General features: G+C 46.8%; 1 protein-coding gene across 1 annotated transcript; it reads right to left on the bottom strand.

Annotated features, from left to right (window-relative positions):
- Nucleotides 1–2,102: 2,102 nt before the first annotated feature.
- Nucleotides 2,103–7,828, bottom strand: CYP1B1 (cytochrome P450 family 1 subfamily B member 1). The gene is made up of 2 exons (XM_066178587.1): nt 6,633–7,828; nt 2,103–4,970 (listed from the first exon to the last, which is right to left on the bottom strand). Exons 1-2 carry the CDS (start codon nt 7,646–7,648, stop codon nt 4,358–4,360), a joined length of 1,629 nt encoding a protein of 542 aa, XP_066034684.1. The 5' UTR covers nt 7,649–7,828; the 3' UTR covers nt 2,103–4,357.
- Nucleotides 7,829–18,305: the final 10,477 nt, after the last annotated feature.

Here is an 18,305-nt window from a genome sequence, read left to right as displayed (position 1 = left end):
CCTGACAGTTAAGTGAGTTGGCCTGGTACAAGTGACTGAAACATGAAAAAAAGTCAGCTGTAAAAATACAGGGTGGTAAACAGCAAAGAAGTTGTGAAACTCAAATCACTGTGTCTGTGTTGTACTGTATGCCAAAATAACAGCACCATTCAGAATCCAGTCATTCTCTTCATTCATGAAGAAAGCCAGATTCACCTTCAGTGTTATCCCAAGCTGAATTTTTTATGTGGGCAAATGAAAGATCCGAGTAATGTTTGACATTATTGTTTGAATTAAAGATGCAGCAAATGTTAACTGTTTACTTTCCAAGGCTAATTCCTCAGCTTTTCTCAGGTAAAATGTGAGTTCCCAATTGCCTAGTCTCTGATTCCTCTGGTTGGATATTCTGAAACAATTTCCTACGGACATACCTATGCATCAGTCCCTGAAACTCAGAAAAACCCACTGGTTCTGATGCAAAACTAACTGGCATTGTTATTAATTGCATTGTGCCATGACTGTGCTGGTACCAACAGCTGTTTCACGGATCCTGGACAGCGCCCCCACACCTTTCCAGCAATGCTGTTGGTCAGTCCTTTTCCTTATTGTTACATTATTGGTATGGATTTCAGCAGCTCTGAACCAACTCCTGCTGAAGCCAGGAAGTTTCCTTTGGTTTCATAAGGACTGTAACGGTACACTTGACTGGTATAAACATATCCTGTATCAACTCTGCTAGTCCAGCCTACTTGGTCCCCTTCACTGCTATGCAGTGGGGTGGTCTGACAGCTACTGCCTCTCCAAGAAATGCATGCTTAGGTCCAGGCTTCCTGGTTTGGGGGTTTGTGGGCTTTTTTGCTTCTTATGGTGTTTGTTTTGGATTTTTATTACCTTATCTCAACCTGAATAAAGGATGTTAGTAAAATTCTGGGAGATGGGCTGAGTGTATGGGTGCCACACACAGAAAAAGCAAGCATGGGATGACATTTGGCTTTCCCAAACCACTGAAACCACTACAACCTGAGCAAGAAGACTTTTAAAGGAAAACTCTTGTCTTGAATACAGCTGATTCCTCCTGCTTTTCTTCATGAAGAAAGAGCAACAAGTCTTTGTCTAGTGGTGACCCAGTCACAGGTTGGTGAGGGACACACTGCATGGGCTATCTCTGGACACTACACCTACTCCACAGGCCCTTAGCTCTTCACAGGAGGACTTTGTAAGTTGTCTTCAACCTGTGCTCCTGATTTCACCAACTCAGCCTGAACTTAGATCCTGCCCCCATAGGGGGAAACTCCAGCTGAATATATAAAATATCTCAAATCAGATGGAAACTGGGCTCATCAGTCTGCCCAGCCTCCTGTCCCACCCAGATCTTGTTCCACTCCCTTGGGGTTAGGGAAAATGCGGCCATTTCTAAGACAGCTCTGAAGTAAGCAGGCTTGTGTAGCAGACTGAGGAAAAAGAAGACCAAGGGGTGGGGGTGATGCTTCATCATGAAGAAATGTTTTACATTTCCAGGAACAGCCACCCTTCACCACAGGATTGCCTTCATTTTGTGAGAGGTTGCTCTGCAAGGGCACGTCAAGGCCTGTTTGGCCCTGACATTTCCATTCCTGGCACTCCTGACTATATACCCAGGCCAAAAGAGCACAAATTGATCCCCAGTGTCAGGAGTATACAGATGCCAGCACTATATATAGGAGAGAAAAAGAGAAAGGAAAACAAATCTATGGGCTTGAAAATAGGAGAGGTGGAAATAAAATGAAATGCCAGAGGGAAGAACATAGCAGAGGAGATTGTGCTGGCTGAGGAAAGATTAACAGGTATTAGAAAAAAGCAAAAGACATGGGAGAATTCCGATCAACGCTGAGGCGAGCAGCAGGGAATGCTCTTAGCAAGGAGCATTAGGAAGTTGAACACGGACGGCAAGGTATGAAAGGCAGAGAGACCTGAGGAGCTGTAAGTGCAGCATGGAAGAAAAACCTTAAATCCAGGAATGGGAAGAAGCTGCAAAGTATACAAACAAATATCTAAAATAATAATACTTTCCAAATCAGAACTAATAATTTTCTTTATCTTGATGTTAGAAAGCTGTATAGAAACTAGGCAATGGTAGTGTAAGAATAATTTTATTTAGTATTTTGGTAACACGATACATCTCAAAATGACGATAGCATTTAGTTTGCTAAATGACTGCTTACATTCTAAATAGATGCTACTAAATTTGAGTAACTTCACAGATTACATGAGGCATTATGTGACCAACAGCTATATAGTGTGTAACCCCCTGACTGATGAGTGTGCAGTGTGGATGGATTTTGCATTAGTAGCCAATGCAGAGTTAAAGCTTTTGGAAGAGTACAAAATTGCAAAAGCCATTTTTTATTAAAATATGAATTGATGATCCTTGCATTAGAATAGATATTCAACTGTAAGTTACATACTTTATTTCCTTTAATAACAGTACTTAAAAATGGTACAAGAAAAATTGTTTTGCTAGCATTTGATCTAATGTAGATCTCCATATGAAAATGCTGAGTGTCTTATAAAGCTTTTCACAGGTATAGGCTAAGTTCTGGGATATCACAAACTTGTACATAATTCAGAAAAACACCTGAGGTTAATCCATATCTATATAGCAGAAAGCTTTTTTAGCTCTAAAAAGAGATGACAGATGCCACATGAAGTCAGAGACTTTAAACAGGTACATTATTACTGTGTGGGGTTATAGAGCAGGGCTTGTAGGCTTCATTCAGGTTTTTAAATCAGCAGCAAAGCTTGTACTGAAGATCAGGTTTGTGTTGTTAACCCAGCTCTGCCCAGAGCTGCCAGCGTGACTAACACTGGCCATCTATGGGAAGTCACAGTGCAAATCCTTACTTGCTTAGGTCTCAGCAGAGCTACTTCACTGTGTAGCACTGTAACCTTGCTTTTCTGGCTCTGCTAATACTTTATCTGGTACTCAGCTGAGCACAGCAAGTCATGTGAGGTATTCTCCTGTCTGATGGATTTCATAAGTAATTGAAGGTGACCTGCAGCTCCAGAGAAGTGCCCAACACTTTTCAAATCAGACATTTATGTAGAGCTGTTTGCTTTCTAGAGAAATGTGCAGCTTTGTGAAACAAACATTAGCTGGAGGTTCAATACCATAAAGTTTCATGTGTGTTTTACTTTAAAATAGTAAGTGTTTTTTAAAAAAAGCTTTATGAACTTTGCCTCACAAACATTATAAAAGTACTTCTTGTTCAGTTAATGGGTACGTGATTAGGACGTGTAATGTTACTTTTCCTTCTGAGACTTTGTTCCAAACAAATTGTACTAAAAGTGCACAGTTGATTTGCAGACATAAAATTTAACTCAACCTAACAGAATGACTAGTGAGTAGGGGTATTATTTGCTGTATGCTTCACTAGGGGCTTGTGGCATTAATGTTTTAATATAAACTCCCCCAATCTCACTTCTAGCTACCTTGGCCAATGTGGATTTTACTGGACTTACCTATGTGCTTAGGGACAACAATATTAACTCCTTGCTAAAGAAACATAAAGTTCAGCTAGACCTTTATAAATCTAATTCAAATACTTTCTTCATGAACATGCTAATGAACAGATTGGCATATGATTTGTATCACCCTTGGCATCTAGTGACATAGAAATTCTGATCTTTCAAAACTTTGTAGAAAGTTACTATATTAGGACATTCTGTTGATTTTCATATAAAACATGCATTTTAGTTTCAAACATGCTTACAAGCAATACTTTTATTTTTTTAAACATTTATGTAAACATTTTGGAATGCTGAAGGCAAGACGTTACATTGCCATTTTACCAAAAATCATGTGAACACTTCTTATTGAGGCATTAACATACATCCCAGCAGCCACAACGCCAGAGCTGCCATGAGCCTATGGCATTTACTTCCAGCAGAGTAAATTCAGAAGCAGGCTGCAGTGTTCTGAGCAACTGCTTTTGTTTGTTTTTCAATAAGAGACTTCACTTCCAAAGGTGGAGTCACTGAAGGCAAACTTAGAGTTAAGGCACAGCTCATGGAGACATGGAAAGGATTACGGAGACAGTTCCTGGAGATGCTCCAACCAGTCAGTAGATAAAAAGCACTTTACAATGACAACTTTTGTGAACAAGCTAGAAAAGAAAAGGCTTACTTTCAAATTGCATATGTTTTATCATTTAATATATTGTTCCCCTGGCTCTCCTTCTAGAATTAAAAAGACGACTGAACTATACCTTGTGCAACTTTTCTTCCTGCTTTTATAACATGTGATATTGGCTATGTACCAAAACTATCAGCAGAACAAGCTATGAGTTATGTAAGTCTAAAAAGAGAGAGGGGGGTTATCTGTAGATGCAAGGTTTATTGCTTAGGCATTTGCTGCCAGCTGACTTTCACTGGCTGCTTTCTCTGCTTGCAGTCTTTGGACAGCCTGATCGAGCAAATCCATCGTATCTCTCAGTGTAACATTCAAGGTGAATGGCTTAGGTTTAATGGTCAGCCCATAGGTAAAGTCCATTTTTGGGTCCTCGTTTGGATTAGCAGTAAAATTGCACTGGTGCACCAGTATGGAGGTAAAGAGAAAGAGCTGCACCTTGGATAATTCCTCTCCAATACAGCGACGCTTCCCCAGGGAGAAAATCATCACGCTGCTAGTGAGGTCTTTATTGATGAAGCCATTCTCATCCAGGAATCTCGTTGGATCAAAATCCTCCGGGTTGGACCATTTTGCTGGGTCATGATTCACTGACCACTGGTTGACAAAGATGACAGTGTCCTTGGGAATGAGGTAGCCCATGATGAAGGTGTTGGTTGTGGTGGCATGTGGGATAGTCACAGGCACAAAGCTGCTGAAGCGCATGGATTCATAGAGGAAAGCCATGATGTAGGGCAGGTGAGGCTGATCTTCAACACATGGCAGACGGTCTCTTCCAACAATCCTATCCACTTCTTCTTGCATTTTAGCCTGCACTTTCGGATACCTGTCATTTAAAGCAAGATGTGTGTGTATGTACATAACACTTGCAAAGGATTTTTCTTACAAATAATCCTTGCTGTAAACATTTTTCACAGAATCTCACCGCTATCCTAAATGATGCAGTTTGAGCAGAGTTTAAATGTACTGCAGGAATGTGTAGACCTCAGTTGAAAACTGAGAAAAAAACCAAACTTCCCATGCACTGGTGTAATTTTAGATTTTCTCAGCTTTTACTTTAATATCCCACGTAACTGATTCTCAACATAAAAAAAAATAACAATACCCTGAAGTGTGCTGAAACTGAATATTCTTATCCAATTTTGAAAGTAAATGCTAAAACTAGAATTGCTTGTCTCTTCTAAGTATTGGATTTTCCATGGGAACAAGAATTTGATTTTCCAGCTTTGTATGTGACTTTTAAAAGTTAGCATGGAGTTTGTTATCACTAGACTTATTTCATACCTTTGAGAGCCTGCAGGTTTCTAAACTAGAAAAAAATCCCAATTATTAAATTGTCAGAACGGCTTTATGAACATCCCACTTTTAGTTTGAGAAGACATTTTCTAATTAATACCCAATTATGTTTTCTCTATAATGTATTTAAACATGACTGTCTTGAAGTCTGGCCAGTTTGGAAGGCTACACAGTAACCAAACAAGATCAAAATGTTAATACATCTTTTACTTGTCTAAAAGCACACATTCTGCCCAGGAGCCTTCATTTGTTTTAAGTATTCAAGTTTGGTTTCTGCATCCTTGCTCTTCCTCCTGCAGCAGACTAACATGTCAAATGCTGGGCAAACAGGAGAACTGGGGAGAAACCCAAAAGTTACGTGAACCATGGGCATCACACCCTCAGACGGAGTGTTAAATATTTGCTTGTTTTTCAAAAAGCAACTGAGTAGATAATGTTTGCACAAGCCTACAAATTACACGGGCGATGAAAGAAAAAGCCAGGACAGGCAAGGGAGTCAGTGTAATGGCACCTTCTCTTGAACCACCTCCCGTGTCCGAGTTTCCCCGGCAGACGGGCCGGTGCCAGGGCAGAGCTCCGGCCGGCCGCCCAAGGGGTCTGCCTTGCCCAGTCACGCAATGGCAAGGAAGGCACACACAACGGCAGCTCAGCATAATAGCGGGTTTGTAAACCGGTGCACGAACTCTTTATCGTGCTTAAGCAGTTGTTATCCTGTTCCTATGATCTTGATCTTGACCTGTTACTTTCAGGTTTTACTCGGCTGTCTTTCTGCCAGCCTCTCCTTACGCACCACAACCCGACCGCCTGAGAAGGGTGGGATTTCTTTTCTTCTATACTTTCTTATCTCTTTCTGGCAGGTTTCCCAGAGCTTCCGTGTTAGTTAATCGGAGGCCGCCGAGGCACCCGGCGCTGCACGGGCTGGCGCTGCCCGGTCTCGCAGACCCGCGACCCGACGGCGGGTCCCTGTCGGGGCCGCGCCCCGGCTGTGCCCGGACCCGGAGCTCCATGCGCCGGCTCGGGCCGGCCGCTCCCGCCGCGGGAGCGCTCCCAGCAGCGCCTTTGCCCGTGGGGCGCAGTTTAAGCGGGGCTCCCCCGGGGCTCCCGGCGCTCGCACCCCGAGCGGGCTCGCACGTCCCCCCTACCCCGGGCCGGGGGCGCGCCCCGGTGCGCAACCGCCTCCGCCGGCACATACCTGATGAGGAAGATGAGGAGCCACTGCAGGGCTGTAGAGAGGGTGTCCTGGCTGGCGCCGAAGATGTCGGTGACGGTGGCGGGCACGTGCTCGAGCTGCAGCCGCGGCTGCTCCCGCTGCAGGCGGATGAAGGCGTCCATCATGTCTCGGGGGGCGGCCCCGGGGCGCAGGCTGCGCTGGTGCTGCAGGAACTTGCCGCGGACGAAGCCGTAGAAGTCGCGGTTGAGGTCGCGGAAGGCGCGGTAGGCGGCGCGGACGGGGCTGGGGAAGCGCTGGAGCCAGGGCAGAGCATCTACCAGGCTGCCGGCGCCCACCGCCCGCCCGAACTGCTCGTTGCGCCCCACGATGCGCAGGAACTCGCCGTCGCCGTGGCTGTAGCGGCGGCCGAAGCACAGGGCGCTCATCACGTTGGCCACGGCCACCACCAGGACGCGCGAGGGGTCGAGGAAGGCGCCGCCGGCGCTGCCGCGCACCAGCAGCGCCACCAGCGCCCGCGCCTCGCCCACCAGGTGCCGCTCCAGCAGGCGGCGGGTGGCGGGGCTGCCCGTGGAGAAGGCGCGCACCGTGGCGTGCGCCGCCCGCCGGTGCAGCTTCCAGAGCTCCGAGTAGCCGCCGAAGGCCAGGCTGAGCCCGCCCGACACCAGCTGGAAGGACGGGAAGGGCGGGCGGCCGGCGAAGGCGGCCCCCTGGCGGACGAGGGCCTGGCGGATGGCGCGCTCCCCGTTCAGCACCACCACGGGCCAGCGCCCCAGGCGCAGCTGGAACACGGCGCCGTAGGTGCTGGCCAGCCGGGCGAAGGAGAGGTGCGGGGCGCTGCCCAGCTGCGCCGCGTTGCCGATCAGGGGCCAGGGGAAAGGGCCCGGCGGCGCCCTGCTCTGGCCCTGCCGCCGGCGCTGCTGATGCTGCAGGAGGAGCTTGCCCAGGTGGATGGCGACGAGCAGGCAGAGGAGGAGCAGGAGGGAGCTTTGCAACGGGGGGATGCCGTGCAGCGCTTCCCCGAGCCTCTCGAGGGCCATGCTGTAAGGGAAAGGGAAAGGTCAGCGGGCAGCGGCCCCGCGGGCTGGGGGCACCTTCGGGTCCCGCGGGCGAGGGGAAGCCCGGACGGGGCGCGCTGGCGCGGCGGAGGGGAGCGCCGGCAGCCGTCCCAGCGCACCGAGTCCGGGCAAGCCCTTGCTGTGCGCTCCTCGTGTGCCTAAAGCCCCATGAATCCTGTGCGAAAAACAAGGGATAATCGATAATCAAGTGGCAAGCTCCTAATAAGAGATCGAAGCCGTATTTGTCGGGGGCCTGCTGCTCCCCCTCCGCCGGTAGGGAAAGTTCTCAACGAGAGATCCAACAGGTCACGGCTGAGAGAGGCACAGAGAGAAGCAGGAGGATGCTGTCTCCTGACGAGCCTCCGCAGATGCAGGCGACTGCCGTGCGCCGGAGACAGGTTAATTCCGGCGCTGCACATCCCTGCCCCCGGCGAAAAATCCCCTGCGAGAAACGGGTTACCCGCCCCACCGTCGGAATTTCCCGCTGCTCCGGAGGAACCTCCGCACGCGGCCACGGAGCCCTCTCCCTGCTTCCCACCCCTTCGGGCCGGTCGGGCACCGCAGGCTGGCGGTGCCGCCCGGGGATGGGCTGCGGGGGATGCCTGAGCACTGTACCTGGCAGCGCTGAGTGGTCCCGCTTCCCATCCCCGTGCCCGGGGGCCGCCCGCTCCTACCATTTGCTCCAGCCTTTCAGGAACAGCGAGGGGATGAAGGGGGGACATAAGCGGCGGGCTCCTGCAGCAGAACTGACCTGTTGCGCGCTGCTTCCATCCGAGACCTTGAGGAGGATGGAGAGGAGCTGTGCCGCCGGCGGCAGCTCTAATGGACGGCTGCGGCTCCGAGGAGAGCGGCGACGGCGGCGTTCAGATCCAAGCCTTTGGGAAACTCATTAGGAGCCCCGGTACCTGTCACCCGGAGCTTGGCAGGTCATGTGCAGGCAAATGCCAGTTGCGCCCGATCCCAGCGCAGTTATCACTTTTCCAGCTCTTTAACCCTTCGGAGCTCGCCCCAAGGCAGCACCTGCCCCGAGCAGCCCCGCGGAGCGGGAGCGAGCCGGCTGCTGCGCCCCTTCCCTCTCTCCCTCCCACCCGCCCGCAGGGCCGCGGGGACGGGACGGCCGCTGCAGGGAGCGAAGGCGAAAGGCTCAGCGGGCGCGGAGGGGACAGCCCGCTGCTCCCAGGTTCAGCCGGACCCGGAGCCGCCACTTCTGAGCGCCTGGCATTGCCACTCCCGGCTTTAAACCCGCCGGCATCCGCGGTGCGCGGCGCGGTGCGGGAGGGACGCGGGCGGCCCCGCTGGCAAATCGCCGCTGCCTGGTCCGTCCCCTGGCTTGAGGGGTCGCGGTTATTTGCCAGCTGCCCTTGGGGCCTCGCCAAGCGGAGCGGCTGAGCTGCGGATGCTTTTATGGCCGGGGCCAAAAGTTTTAGCGGAGGAGGTGCCGGGAGGGGAGCGGGGTGGCGGGCGGGCTCGCAGCTCTCGCTGTCGGGAGGCGAAGTCTCGCCTGCATCTTAGGGGCTGAGGAAGCCGAAGAGCTTCCCCTCCTCCGCCTGTCGCCTCCCCGTTGCGTGCGGAGTTAGCATTGCGTGAGCCGGGGCTGGAAAGCCTCCAGCCATCTCCTCCCCGGGCCCCTACCCCTCCTCTCAATACCTGACACCAGCTTCGGGGAGAATGAGGCTGGGAAGCGCCGGGCAGCTCGCACCCCGGCCGGCTCCGGTGCCCTCCGGCCTCGCCTCCGCCCTGCGCTCGCTTCTCTCCCGCTTACGGCGCCTTTTTCCTCTTAAATCTGGCGCCTCCGCCCGCACTGGGAGCGCTGGCGAGAGGCGTATGGGTACGGCGCCCCAAGCCCCCCCGGGCTTTCCGGCACCCCGCGGGAGCAGGGACTGCAAAACCCCCAGATAGGGAGGAAATCGTTCCCCAAAGAAAACAGAATGCCTTTGCTTTGTTCTTGTCATTTTTGCAGTAACAAGAAAAATGTGAAAGTGCAACGTTTATTTCAGATTCTTTACAGTCACGTCATGAGAAGAAAATACGATGTTTTGGTAGAATTTAGGGATTAGACAAAATTAGATGCTGGGAATCAGCCCAGCTCAGGGTGTGATCCCGGTCCTGGCCAGGCTGCTACTGCTTCTGTCTTTGCTAAAAAGTGTAATCCTGCCTGCTGTCACTGTCCCAGGCTCTTCCAGACGGTGATGCTCCCTCTTGCTCAGACTAGCATCAGCCTTGGATCATCTGTTGGCTTGGAGCGTCTTCCTGTCACTGCCAAGTAACAGAGGTGTCAAAACCACTTTTTCTGAGCAGTGCCAGAAAAAATGAGCTTCCCTTTCCCAGCCCCACTTCTAGAGTGAACTGGAAGGATCCTGCACACATACCGCAGCTTCAAAAAAGAGCAAAGAGAGCTCCATCCCTATGGGACTAAGGTAAGGGTGTTCTGGTGTCTCCATCACTATCAGAAGACTGAACCCAAATTTCACATGCTATAACCACTCAGCTATGGAAAAGTTGTCACCACTCCCTCCTCCAACTGTGTCATGTTAAAGAAGAGACATGGATGTCTTCTGGCAAAGTTCCAGAAAAAATCTGGGTGGCACTAATCTTTTGCCACTGAACAGAAGACCTGTTCCAGGCGCTGGATCTGGGTGGTAAGGACCAGCTTGGATCAGTTACCTGAGCTTTATGTTATAGTGCTGGGCATTTCTTGTTGCCAGCAGGTAAATTTGCCCTTTTCTTGGTGACTGTGGTAAAAAGTTTCCTAAACTCCAGGCATTCCAGCTCTTGTTAGTAAGTCCCTAAACCCTTTCTTCGGTTCAGCAACTAAAGTACTTGCATTGAAATTGGATTGCTCCTGGCTGCTTGTGGGAATTAAAGAATACATTTTCACTATCATGACTTGCAAACTCAAAATTTAAGGCAGGAGCCTAGGAGTTATAAATCCTGGTACTTTTTTTTTTTTTTTTTTTTTTTTTTTTTTTTTTTTAATGCTGTAAGGAAACTTTAATTATTTCTTTTTTTCACTTCCCTTTGGTCTTCAGGAGTTCTGCCACCGTTAGGAAAAAAAGAAAATTTATTTTAGATACTTTCTTCTGTGGTGATAGTACCAGCTAGTCCCCCTGTACTATATATAGCTTTGACTCCCTATTGCATTTATTACAGCCTGAGTATTCTTTTGACTGTATACATTGAACATCCACTGAATTTTTTAGGCCCTGATTCTGTGTGACATTGGTTAATCCCTTGATCTCTGTTATATTCTGCAAATTGCCCTCCTACCCACCTCTATATTTATTCTTCCCACCTCTTTTGCGAGAAGAATATGCTTTTGTAGAAGCATAGGAGTTCAGAATTGCTCTTAGAGAATGCATGTTCTTTTTTGCCCAGCTCTGTGGACTTAATTGAGATGCAGGTCCTACTGCAACCAGCCCCAGATACCTGAGTTGGTTAGTTTTGTTAGGCACTGAAGACTGAATCACTGAAGATGTATGCCACATAAAATGAATTATTTCTGAGGTCTAGAAAATCCCACTTGATATAATATATGGAAAAGAAAAGGAGTCGAAGGGCTACAAGTGAGTTGGTTTGGGATTAAGGGAGAGGAATTCAGGCCTAATCTCTTAAAAATCTTGATTGATTTGATAGGAATGCCAGATGCAGGGCTTGTGGGGGTTATCAGTACCTCTGTGACTTCGAAGAAAGTTGCTTATGTATGTGGACAAGCATTCTCATTGTGGAGGTAAGAATTTGATAAAGGAGGAGGAATTGCACAACCTAGAGAGTTTCCATTTGCCCTTTGAGAGAGAATTTTTATGTCTGCCACAGTCTTCTCTCTTCCAAGAAAACTCCTTAGCCCGTAAGAGATTTTTACCAGTGTTAAGAATTACTTACCGAAAGCAGGTGCTGAAGACTCAATTCTGAATTTTACTTTTAACCATGGCAGCCCTTGCCTTTACTTTTGAATACTGGCAAGCTGCTCATAAATCCTCATGAGCATCAGCTGGAATTTCTCATGGAATTGGCCTTGCTCTGTTTTCTTTTCTTACCTCTTCCTTTTGCATCTTTCCATGGAGAGCCCTCCCACGCTAGATTTCTCTCTTTCCCGTACCTGGGACTATGGATCTTTCCCTCCTCTCTCTTAATTTTACAAAATCTCAAGGTGGATTAGTTGAGCAATGTTTTATCCTGGGATTGCTTCAGCATAGAGCTTGTACAAATTGTTTACTGTTTGTAGAGTGATCCAAGCCATTCTTTGTTAAACAATCCTTGGCAATGTTGTTTCTGATTGTCTGAGTGTTGCACAATAAGATGAATAAACAAGTAGCATAACTGTAAAACACAAATCACTTGGAAACGTAACCAAGTGCAATATCCTATTGTTTTAGGCTGCTTAAAATTGTACATATGTACTTATGTACCCCTAGAGCTCAACTCTAGTCTCAATACTGCAGTAAGTCAGGAAAATCACCACTTCAGCCACCGGACTACAATCAGAATAAGAACCTGTAAACATGTAAACCTGTGTGTTTGGAACAGCTCACTCAGGCTACATTTATGTGGTGATCCCACGTGATGCAGGGTTACCATTATGCTTCAAGCAGTTTCAGATCCAGAGCAGAAATCTGTGCTCAGTCCAGCAACTGTAGCACCTCATGGCTGTGGTCAGCACCTGTGCTTGCTACTCTGCACCCAGAGATGTCTCTGCTTCCTCGGGCTTATCTCCACTGTGCTGAATGCTCAGTGTTCCAGCCAGCCTGAGACAGCAGCTCCGCAAGTGTGGATGGAAGTGAGATCATTTCTGATGGAGGCTCCTGGTTTGGCTCAGTTTAGCAGCTTTCTGGTCGTGCCAAACATGACATGTAAGCAAAATAGAAGGAGCCACATCCTCAGTGCTACCCAGAGTGCCAGGCATATAGGAGCCAGCTGCAGCTCCATGATTCAGGATTATTTATTTAGGCCACTCACTGTGGCCTAAAATAAAGCATTTGTGGTACGCTTTTTTAAAGCATATGTATTTGTGGTCGCATATCACATTCTTAACCCTCATTAACTTGAAGCTTTCTTTGGACTTTCACTCTTCCCTGCATTCCCACTGACTTCCCAGCTCACGTCTTCAATTCTGCCTTACTACTGAAACCCCAAAATTTGGCGTCTAATTCTGAGCCAAATTCCCGCAGCTGCTGTGGGAAGGCAAGGAACCTCCCAGTACTTGCTGGGGCTCAGTGGTAGACTGAATTGTAGCCTCTCCATCTGTTTGCATTTTTCATGTTACTTACAGATTAAAGGCATACATTGTGGTCTGCTTCCACACAGGCAACACACAGGTATGATTACAGAAACGAGGACATGGTGTTATACTTAATTCAAGCATAAAACTTGATTCTGAAACTTCTAATTTTGCCTGATTCCTACAGCATTTCTTTCCAAAGTTTGCTGCTTTTTCTTGACAGTATTGCATGAAACCATGCAGCTTAGTCTTTCTTGAGAGGAAAACACAGAGATGATACCTTTGTTGTTACCTTTTGAGAAGCCTTTTTAAACTGCCTTCTGCTATGAGGCAAAAGAGCAAAAACTAATTCACACACTCTTGGGCCCTCATCTGTGGTATTTTCTGTGTGTCTTTTTACTGACACTGTACAAATTCTTTTAAAGTGCTCTGAAAGAAGTAGTCTGAAGTAGATGGATTAAACAACATTTAGGAAAGATTAGACACTATTCAAGGTGTGCCTTATTGCATCTGTCCTCATATGTGATGTGTGGGCAAACTGCTGTGCCTGCTCACTCTCCTGCTTCAGCAAGGGGAGGCTCCTAGGGACATCTGGCGGCTCTGCATCCTCACACTTGTTCTGAGGTTTGCAGAACCAAGAGCTGTGTTGCCAATGCCCATCTTTATACTGAAGTATCTAAATCTTATAACCTTTATGATGTGCTAGGTCACTTCAAAGCTTTAAAATTATAGCATTGTTTAGGACCAATAGTTATCCTGTTAACAAGCAGTAATATATTTCTCCTTTGTTTTCCAGACTTTATTGGGTGTTGTATTAGTACCAGTGATACAAATTTTGTAGTGCAATTTCTTTATTAACTCTAAGATTTTAGTATTTTCATTTTAGAAAATGCCAGTGCACTTGTATGCTCAGAGTATTGACAGATGCTAGCTCCAAACAGGCCTGGGTTACAGCTAAAAGCAAAGTCTAATTCCCTCACAGGCAGAAGCATATTCTGTAGGAGTGAAGGTTTCAAAGATTTGTCTGTGAAGTTCTACAAAGCCTTTACTATGGATATGCAAAATACAGTTATTCAGAATTTGGACATTTGTTCAAATTCTTGTGATTTGTCAAGGGAAGAGCACAAGGTACAAATCTCGGGGAAAAGACATTACCCAGACAATTGTCAAGTCCCTGCATTAGAGCATTAGACAAAATTTTCGAAGAAAATGCCCCTTTGTATTTTGACATGAACACTTATTCTCCTTGTTGTCATGAATACATTCAACTGGTTTTGGACAGAACATTTCTAAAGATTACAATGTAAAATATGGTTGGGGGGAGATAGAAAATTTCAGACCAGATTATTAAAGTGAGGTGAAATAAAAAGTAAAGGAGAACCCAGAGTTTCCAGCTAAGGGAACTCTGTGCAAGTAGACACTTTGCAGGAGGCTGGCCCTTCAGCACAGAGGGAGAATTGTGAAGTGAATTGCAAGTGAAGCACTTGCAGATGGAAAGAAGAAACTTGCAGTTCTTTGATGAGAATATGGCTTTTCCTATATTGTCCTCCAAGTGTCCTAGCCATTGATTATTCCAGCCTATAAATGTCCATCTCACCACTTCCCAACCAATAATTTCCCACAGCACAAATATCATCATTTCCCATGATCCAAATATTGGTCATTTGGGTTCTTCAGTTTTTGTTTGGTATGTGCCGTTTTTGGTGCTTGACAGAAGAACGAGTGGTCAAAATAATAAAAAAGATGACACAATTTGAATCTAGTCCTCTCTGTTGAGCAATCCAAGTAGAATTTCAAAATTCTCTTTTGGGCTTCTACTCTAGCTTTTGAAAAGCCTGCTCTGCTTACCTACACATTCACATGGATATGTTGAACTTTCTTGTACTATTAGGACCTGGAGTCATTTCTTGTCTACATGATTGGCATTTTATAATGGGAAGTTTTCAGCATTTAAAAACATGGTTATCCTTAGTACTGCTGCTTTCAGGTTTTCAGGTGCTCTGAAGGAGGAGGTGGCACTGGGCACAAATTGATTGGTGAGATGGCAGCTGAGCCAAAGAGGAACGCAATAATTTGTCCACCATGAGGACTTTCCCTAGCTTTTAATCATGAAGAGACAGGCCTTCAGCTGGGATTTCCCAAAGGAGATTCATATTACGAACCTAATAAATTTCATGTCAGTCAAGGAGTTGCTTGTAAATGTCACCTCTTAGATAGCCCTGCTCAAATGAGTCAGGAAACATGCTCACCCCCTCCTTCTCCCTTCCACTACTGCAGGTCAATAAAATGCTGCATAGTATTTGTGAAACAGCTGCAGAGGGGTAGATCATCCACCAGAAACAGTGGTTATGTTACATTGGCTTCACTGAAGTATCCTGTCAGGTGAAAATGCACAAATCTGAACCAGAACCTTCTGAGATTTGGCAGATGAAGTTCAGCTGAGGAAACATTTGCACACCCCTCTGCAGCAGGGCATTCTTGGCTTCCCCTGCTCTGCTGTCCAAGGGTTTGGTGCATTTGCCTGCAGCGGTGACCGCATTTCAGCGGTAAATTAAATGTCTCAAATACCTGGGACTGGGATGTATGCAGGTAATACCCTAGCCTATAGAATTATTTATGCTCTTCCCCGGGGTAGGGGAAATGGGAGTTATTTGTTTGCACATTTTTTTAATTTGAACAAAGATTTGGAGAATGTATATTCGAACCAATGGAATAAGGGAAACTCCCTTTGTGGTGTCTGTGGTCCGTTATGGGAAATTGTGTTAAGGAGAATTTTAAAGTATTCTATGTAAGAGCTGCAATCTTGATCAAGATTGTTGACTTCTTCTGTAAGACAAGTAATAATAATAACAATAACAACAACAACAACATCAATAATAAAGATTTCCCCTGTCCCTCAGTAAATTTTTCAGGGAGAAAAAGCGGTTTTGACACATACATGCTCCTAGCATTTGGAAGCAAACCCCAGGAAGTGTCTGTTTCTGAGCCATTCAGGTCTTCTAACCTTCAGCAATGGCAGATCAAAGACCATGAGGGAAACAGACTGCAGGTGCCAGTCAGGGCAGGTTTCATCTTGTCACAGCACTCCGGGAAGAGGCATTTGCTAGTGTCTGTTAATCTCATGGCACGCCAAAGGAGAAAGACAGAAAAAAATTGCCATAAATTCTTCCCTTTCCCAAGCAACCCACACCCAGGCTCAGGGTGGCTGCACAAAAGCTTGGTGGCTTCCTCTTGGAGGGAGAGCAGCGTGGGAGCCTGTGCCTGCCCTGGGGTGACTGGGGAGATGTGAGGTCACCCTGCAGGAAGAGTGTCTGGCTCTGTCAGAGAATAAGAGTTGAAGCAGCTGCAGAAGCAGCAATGCACTGGAGGTAGTGACGGCAGCGGTAGCTGAGACCATGAGAAGAAAATTCTTCCAGTGAAGAGAGCCTAAAGTGCCTAGCTGTTGCCGTCTCCCACAAAAACACTCAGTCTTGGAGCCAATGAGGAAGTTTAAAATGCTGTCCAGCACTATGGGGAAGAAGTAGCAGCAGTGGAGGTAACAGGGTCTTTACCAGCTGCAAGGAAAAGACAGGATTAGGCACAGCTTAGGGCACTGTAAGGTATGTCTTTGGCCAAGAGCCAGATTTGCCCCTATCTTTCTTTTGAGGTGTAAATGGCATGCAAGGAGCCTTCTCTCAGTGGCTTCCCTGTGAAGATAAATAACCTGATCCCCCGGTTATTATCCCCCTGCTCTCCTCCCCTTCCCCCTGAGTGACTTTGATTATTGTAACTTTACATGCGCTTTTAATTTGCGTGCAGGCAAGTACAAAGGCACAACCGGATATACCTGTTATTTGCCAATGACCTGAGAGAGCAGAGTTTATGTTAAGCCTTGGGTTATGGTGAGGTTTGCACGCGATTCCTCAATACACATGCTGCAGGCAACTGATGGATGGAGGTGATGGAGGGTGGAGGGAAGTTTTAAAGTGACAGAACCTGATTTGGTTCCTAATTAACACACCATTTACATAAAGGCCTCTATTGCAATTTCGTGTGGAGACCAAGTCTTGCCCTTTCTTCAGGCAAGGAATGTATGGTCACATTATCCAGGCTGTAGTTTGTTCACAGCCGCACCTGCAACTGATCATGAATGCTTTATGAAGATTGGGCGAAAAAGGCAGGTAGGCTATTTACACCTGCTGTTTGTACATACTCTTGCATGGCAGGCAGACGATTGGAAGTGGGGGAGGAAGCTACAAATGAAATAAATAGTGGCAGCAGAGTCAGGGCAGAGTGTATGGGGATGTACACCTCGACTGAGGTGTGGGGCCCTGGATAGAGAGGCGATCCACATTTTGTTGAGTGGGACTCAGCCCCCACACAGTTTGGAGAGGTTGGATTTGACCTAAACTCCCTCAGCAAGATATAAAAAATATCCATCCCTCATGGGTCACATAGTTACAGCAGAAGACACATAGTTACAGCAAGGAGATGTGGGGTCCTGTGCTCAGCCCACACGGACTTGCTCACTCCACAGGGGAAGCCTAGTGATGTTTGCTAAAAATTTCTTTTCCATGATTTCACATCAAATTAGCTAAGTCTTCAAGCAGAAAGGAAGTATCTTTATCTGCCAGGCAAATTAACTTTGAGGTCTTAAACTTCAGTGGTTTTATTGCTGGTATGTGTTTTAACCTAGTGTTAAAGGCTGCACCAGAGGAATTAATTACACATTTTGTTTAGAGGTTCAGGAAAGGGAAAGGATCCCACTCATTCTCAGCTCCACCTCTTATCTCCAGGGAGTTGAAAGCAATATGAGTTAAATTAAGCTTTATGGGATTTAAGGGACAGACCTTCTACTCACACTTCTCTCAGAAACAGTGGGAAAAGGTGCAGAAAGTCAAGTGCTACTCCTACAAATGAGGCATCATAAAATGATTGTAAAAATAACAGAAAACAAGATGAACCCATTTTTACAAGACCTCTGTGTACATTTGCATTTCTGGACATAAGCACGTTTAATCTTTTTTGCTCCAGGTTCCCCCTAAAAATGGGAGTGATCATTCTGTGTGAATCTGCCCTATATCTGTTCTACTGTTCCCTAGCTTAAGATAGACCTTGTACAACCAGCATCCAGGAAAATGATCTTTACGTTTGTAGGACAACGATTGACAGACTGATTGTTACTCATGTTTTTAAGACAAACAATGCAACTCTGCCTTCTCCCTTCACGAACCCACAGTCATCAGGCAACCACGGTCCACTTGCAAAAACCATTTGTCCAAATCACCTTTCAAAAGAAATCCATTTGATTTCCCCTCTACTCCTCTGCTATTTTCTTGCTTGCAACCCTTCTTAGCTGCCCTTTTGAGGAATTTGTGTTATTTTAAAAACACTTTTTTTCCTTATTAGTTTACCATTTACACTGGTTTTGTGTTCTAAGAATCC

This window comes from Chamaea fasciata, unplaced genomic scaffold, assembly GCF_029207755.1.
Source record: "Chamaea fasciata isolate MVZ Bird 193981 ecotype frontalis unplaced genomic scaffold, bChaFas1.0.hap1 SCAF_3, whole genome shotgun sequence".
Taxonomy (NCBI): Eukaryota; Metazoa; Chordata; class Aves; order Passeriformes; family Sylviidae; genus Chamaea; species Chamaea fasciata.
The sequence above is the reverse complement of the archived record's forward strand: the minus strand, read 5'-3'. Positions and strand labels throughout refer to the sequence as shown.

Excerpts from the sequence above, each read along its gene's own strand:
- CYP1B1 (XM_066178587.1), bottom strand. The coding sequence starts at position 7,648 with ATGGCCCTCGAGAGGCTCGGGGAAGCGCTGCACGGCATCCCCCCGTTG. Across the intron at positions 4,971-6,632 it reads CTCCTCATCTTCCTCATCAG|GTATCCGAAAGTGCAGGCTA; the intron begins GTATGTGCCGGC and ends TTTAAATGACAG.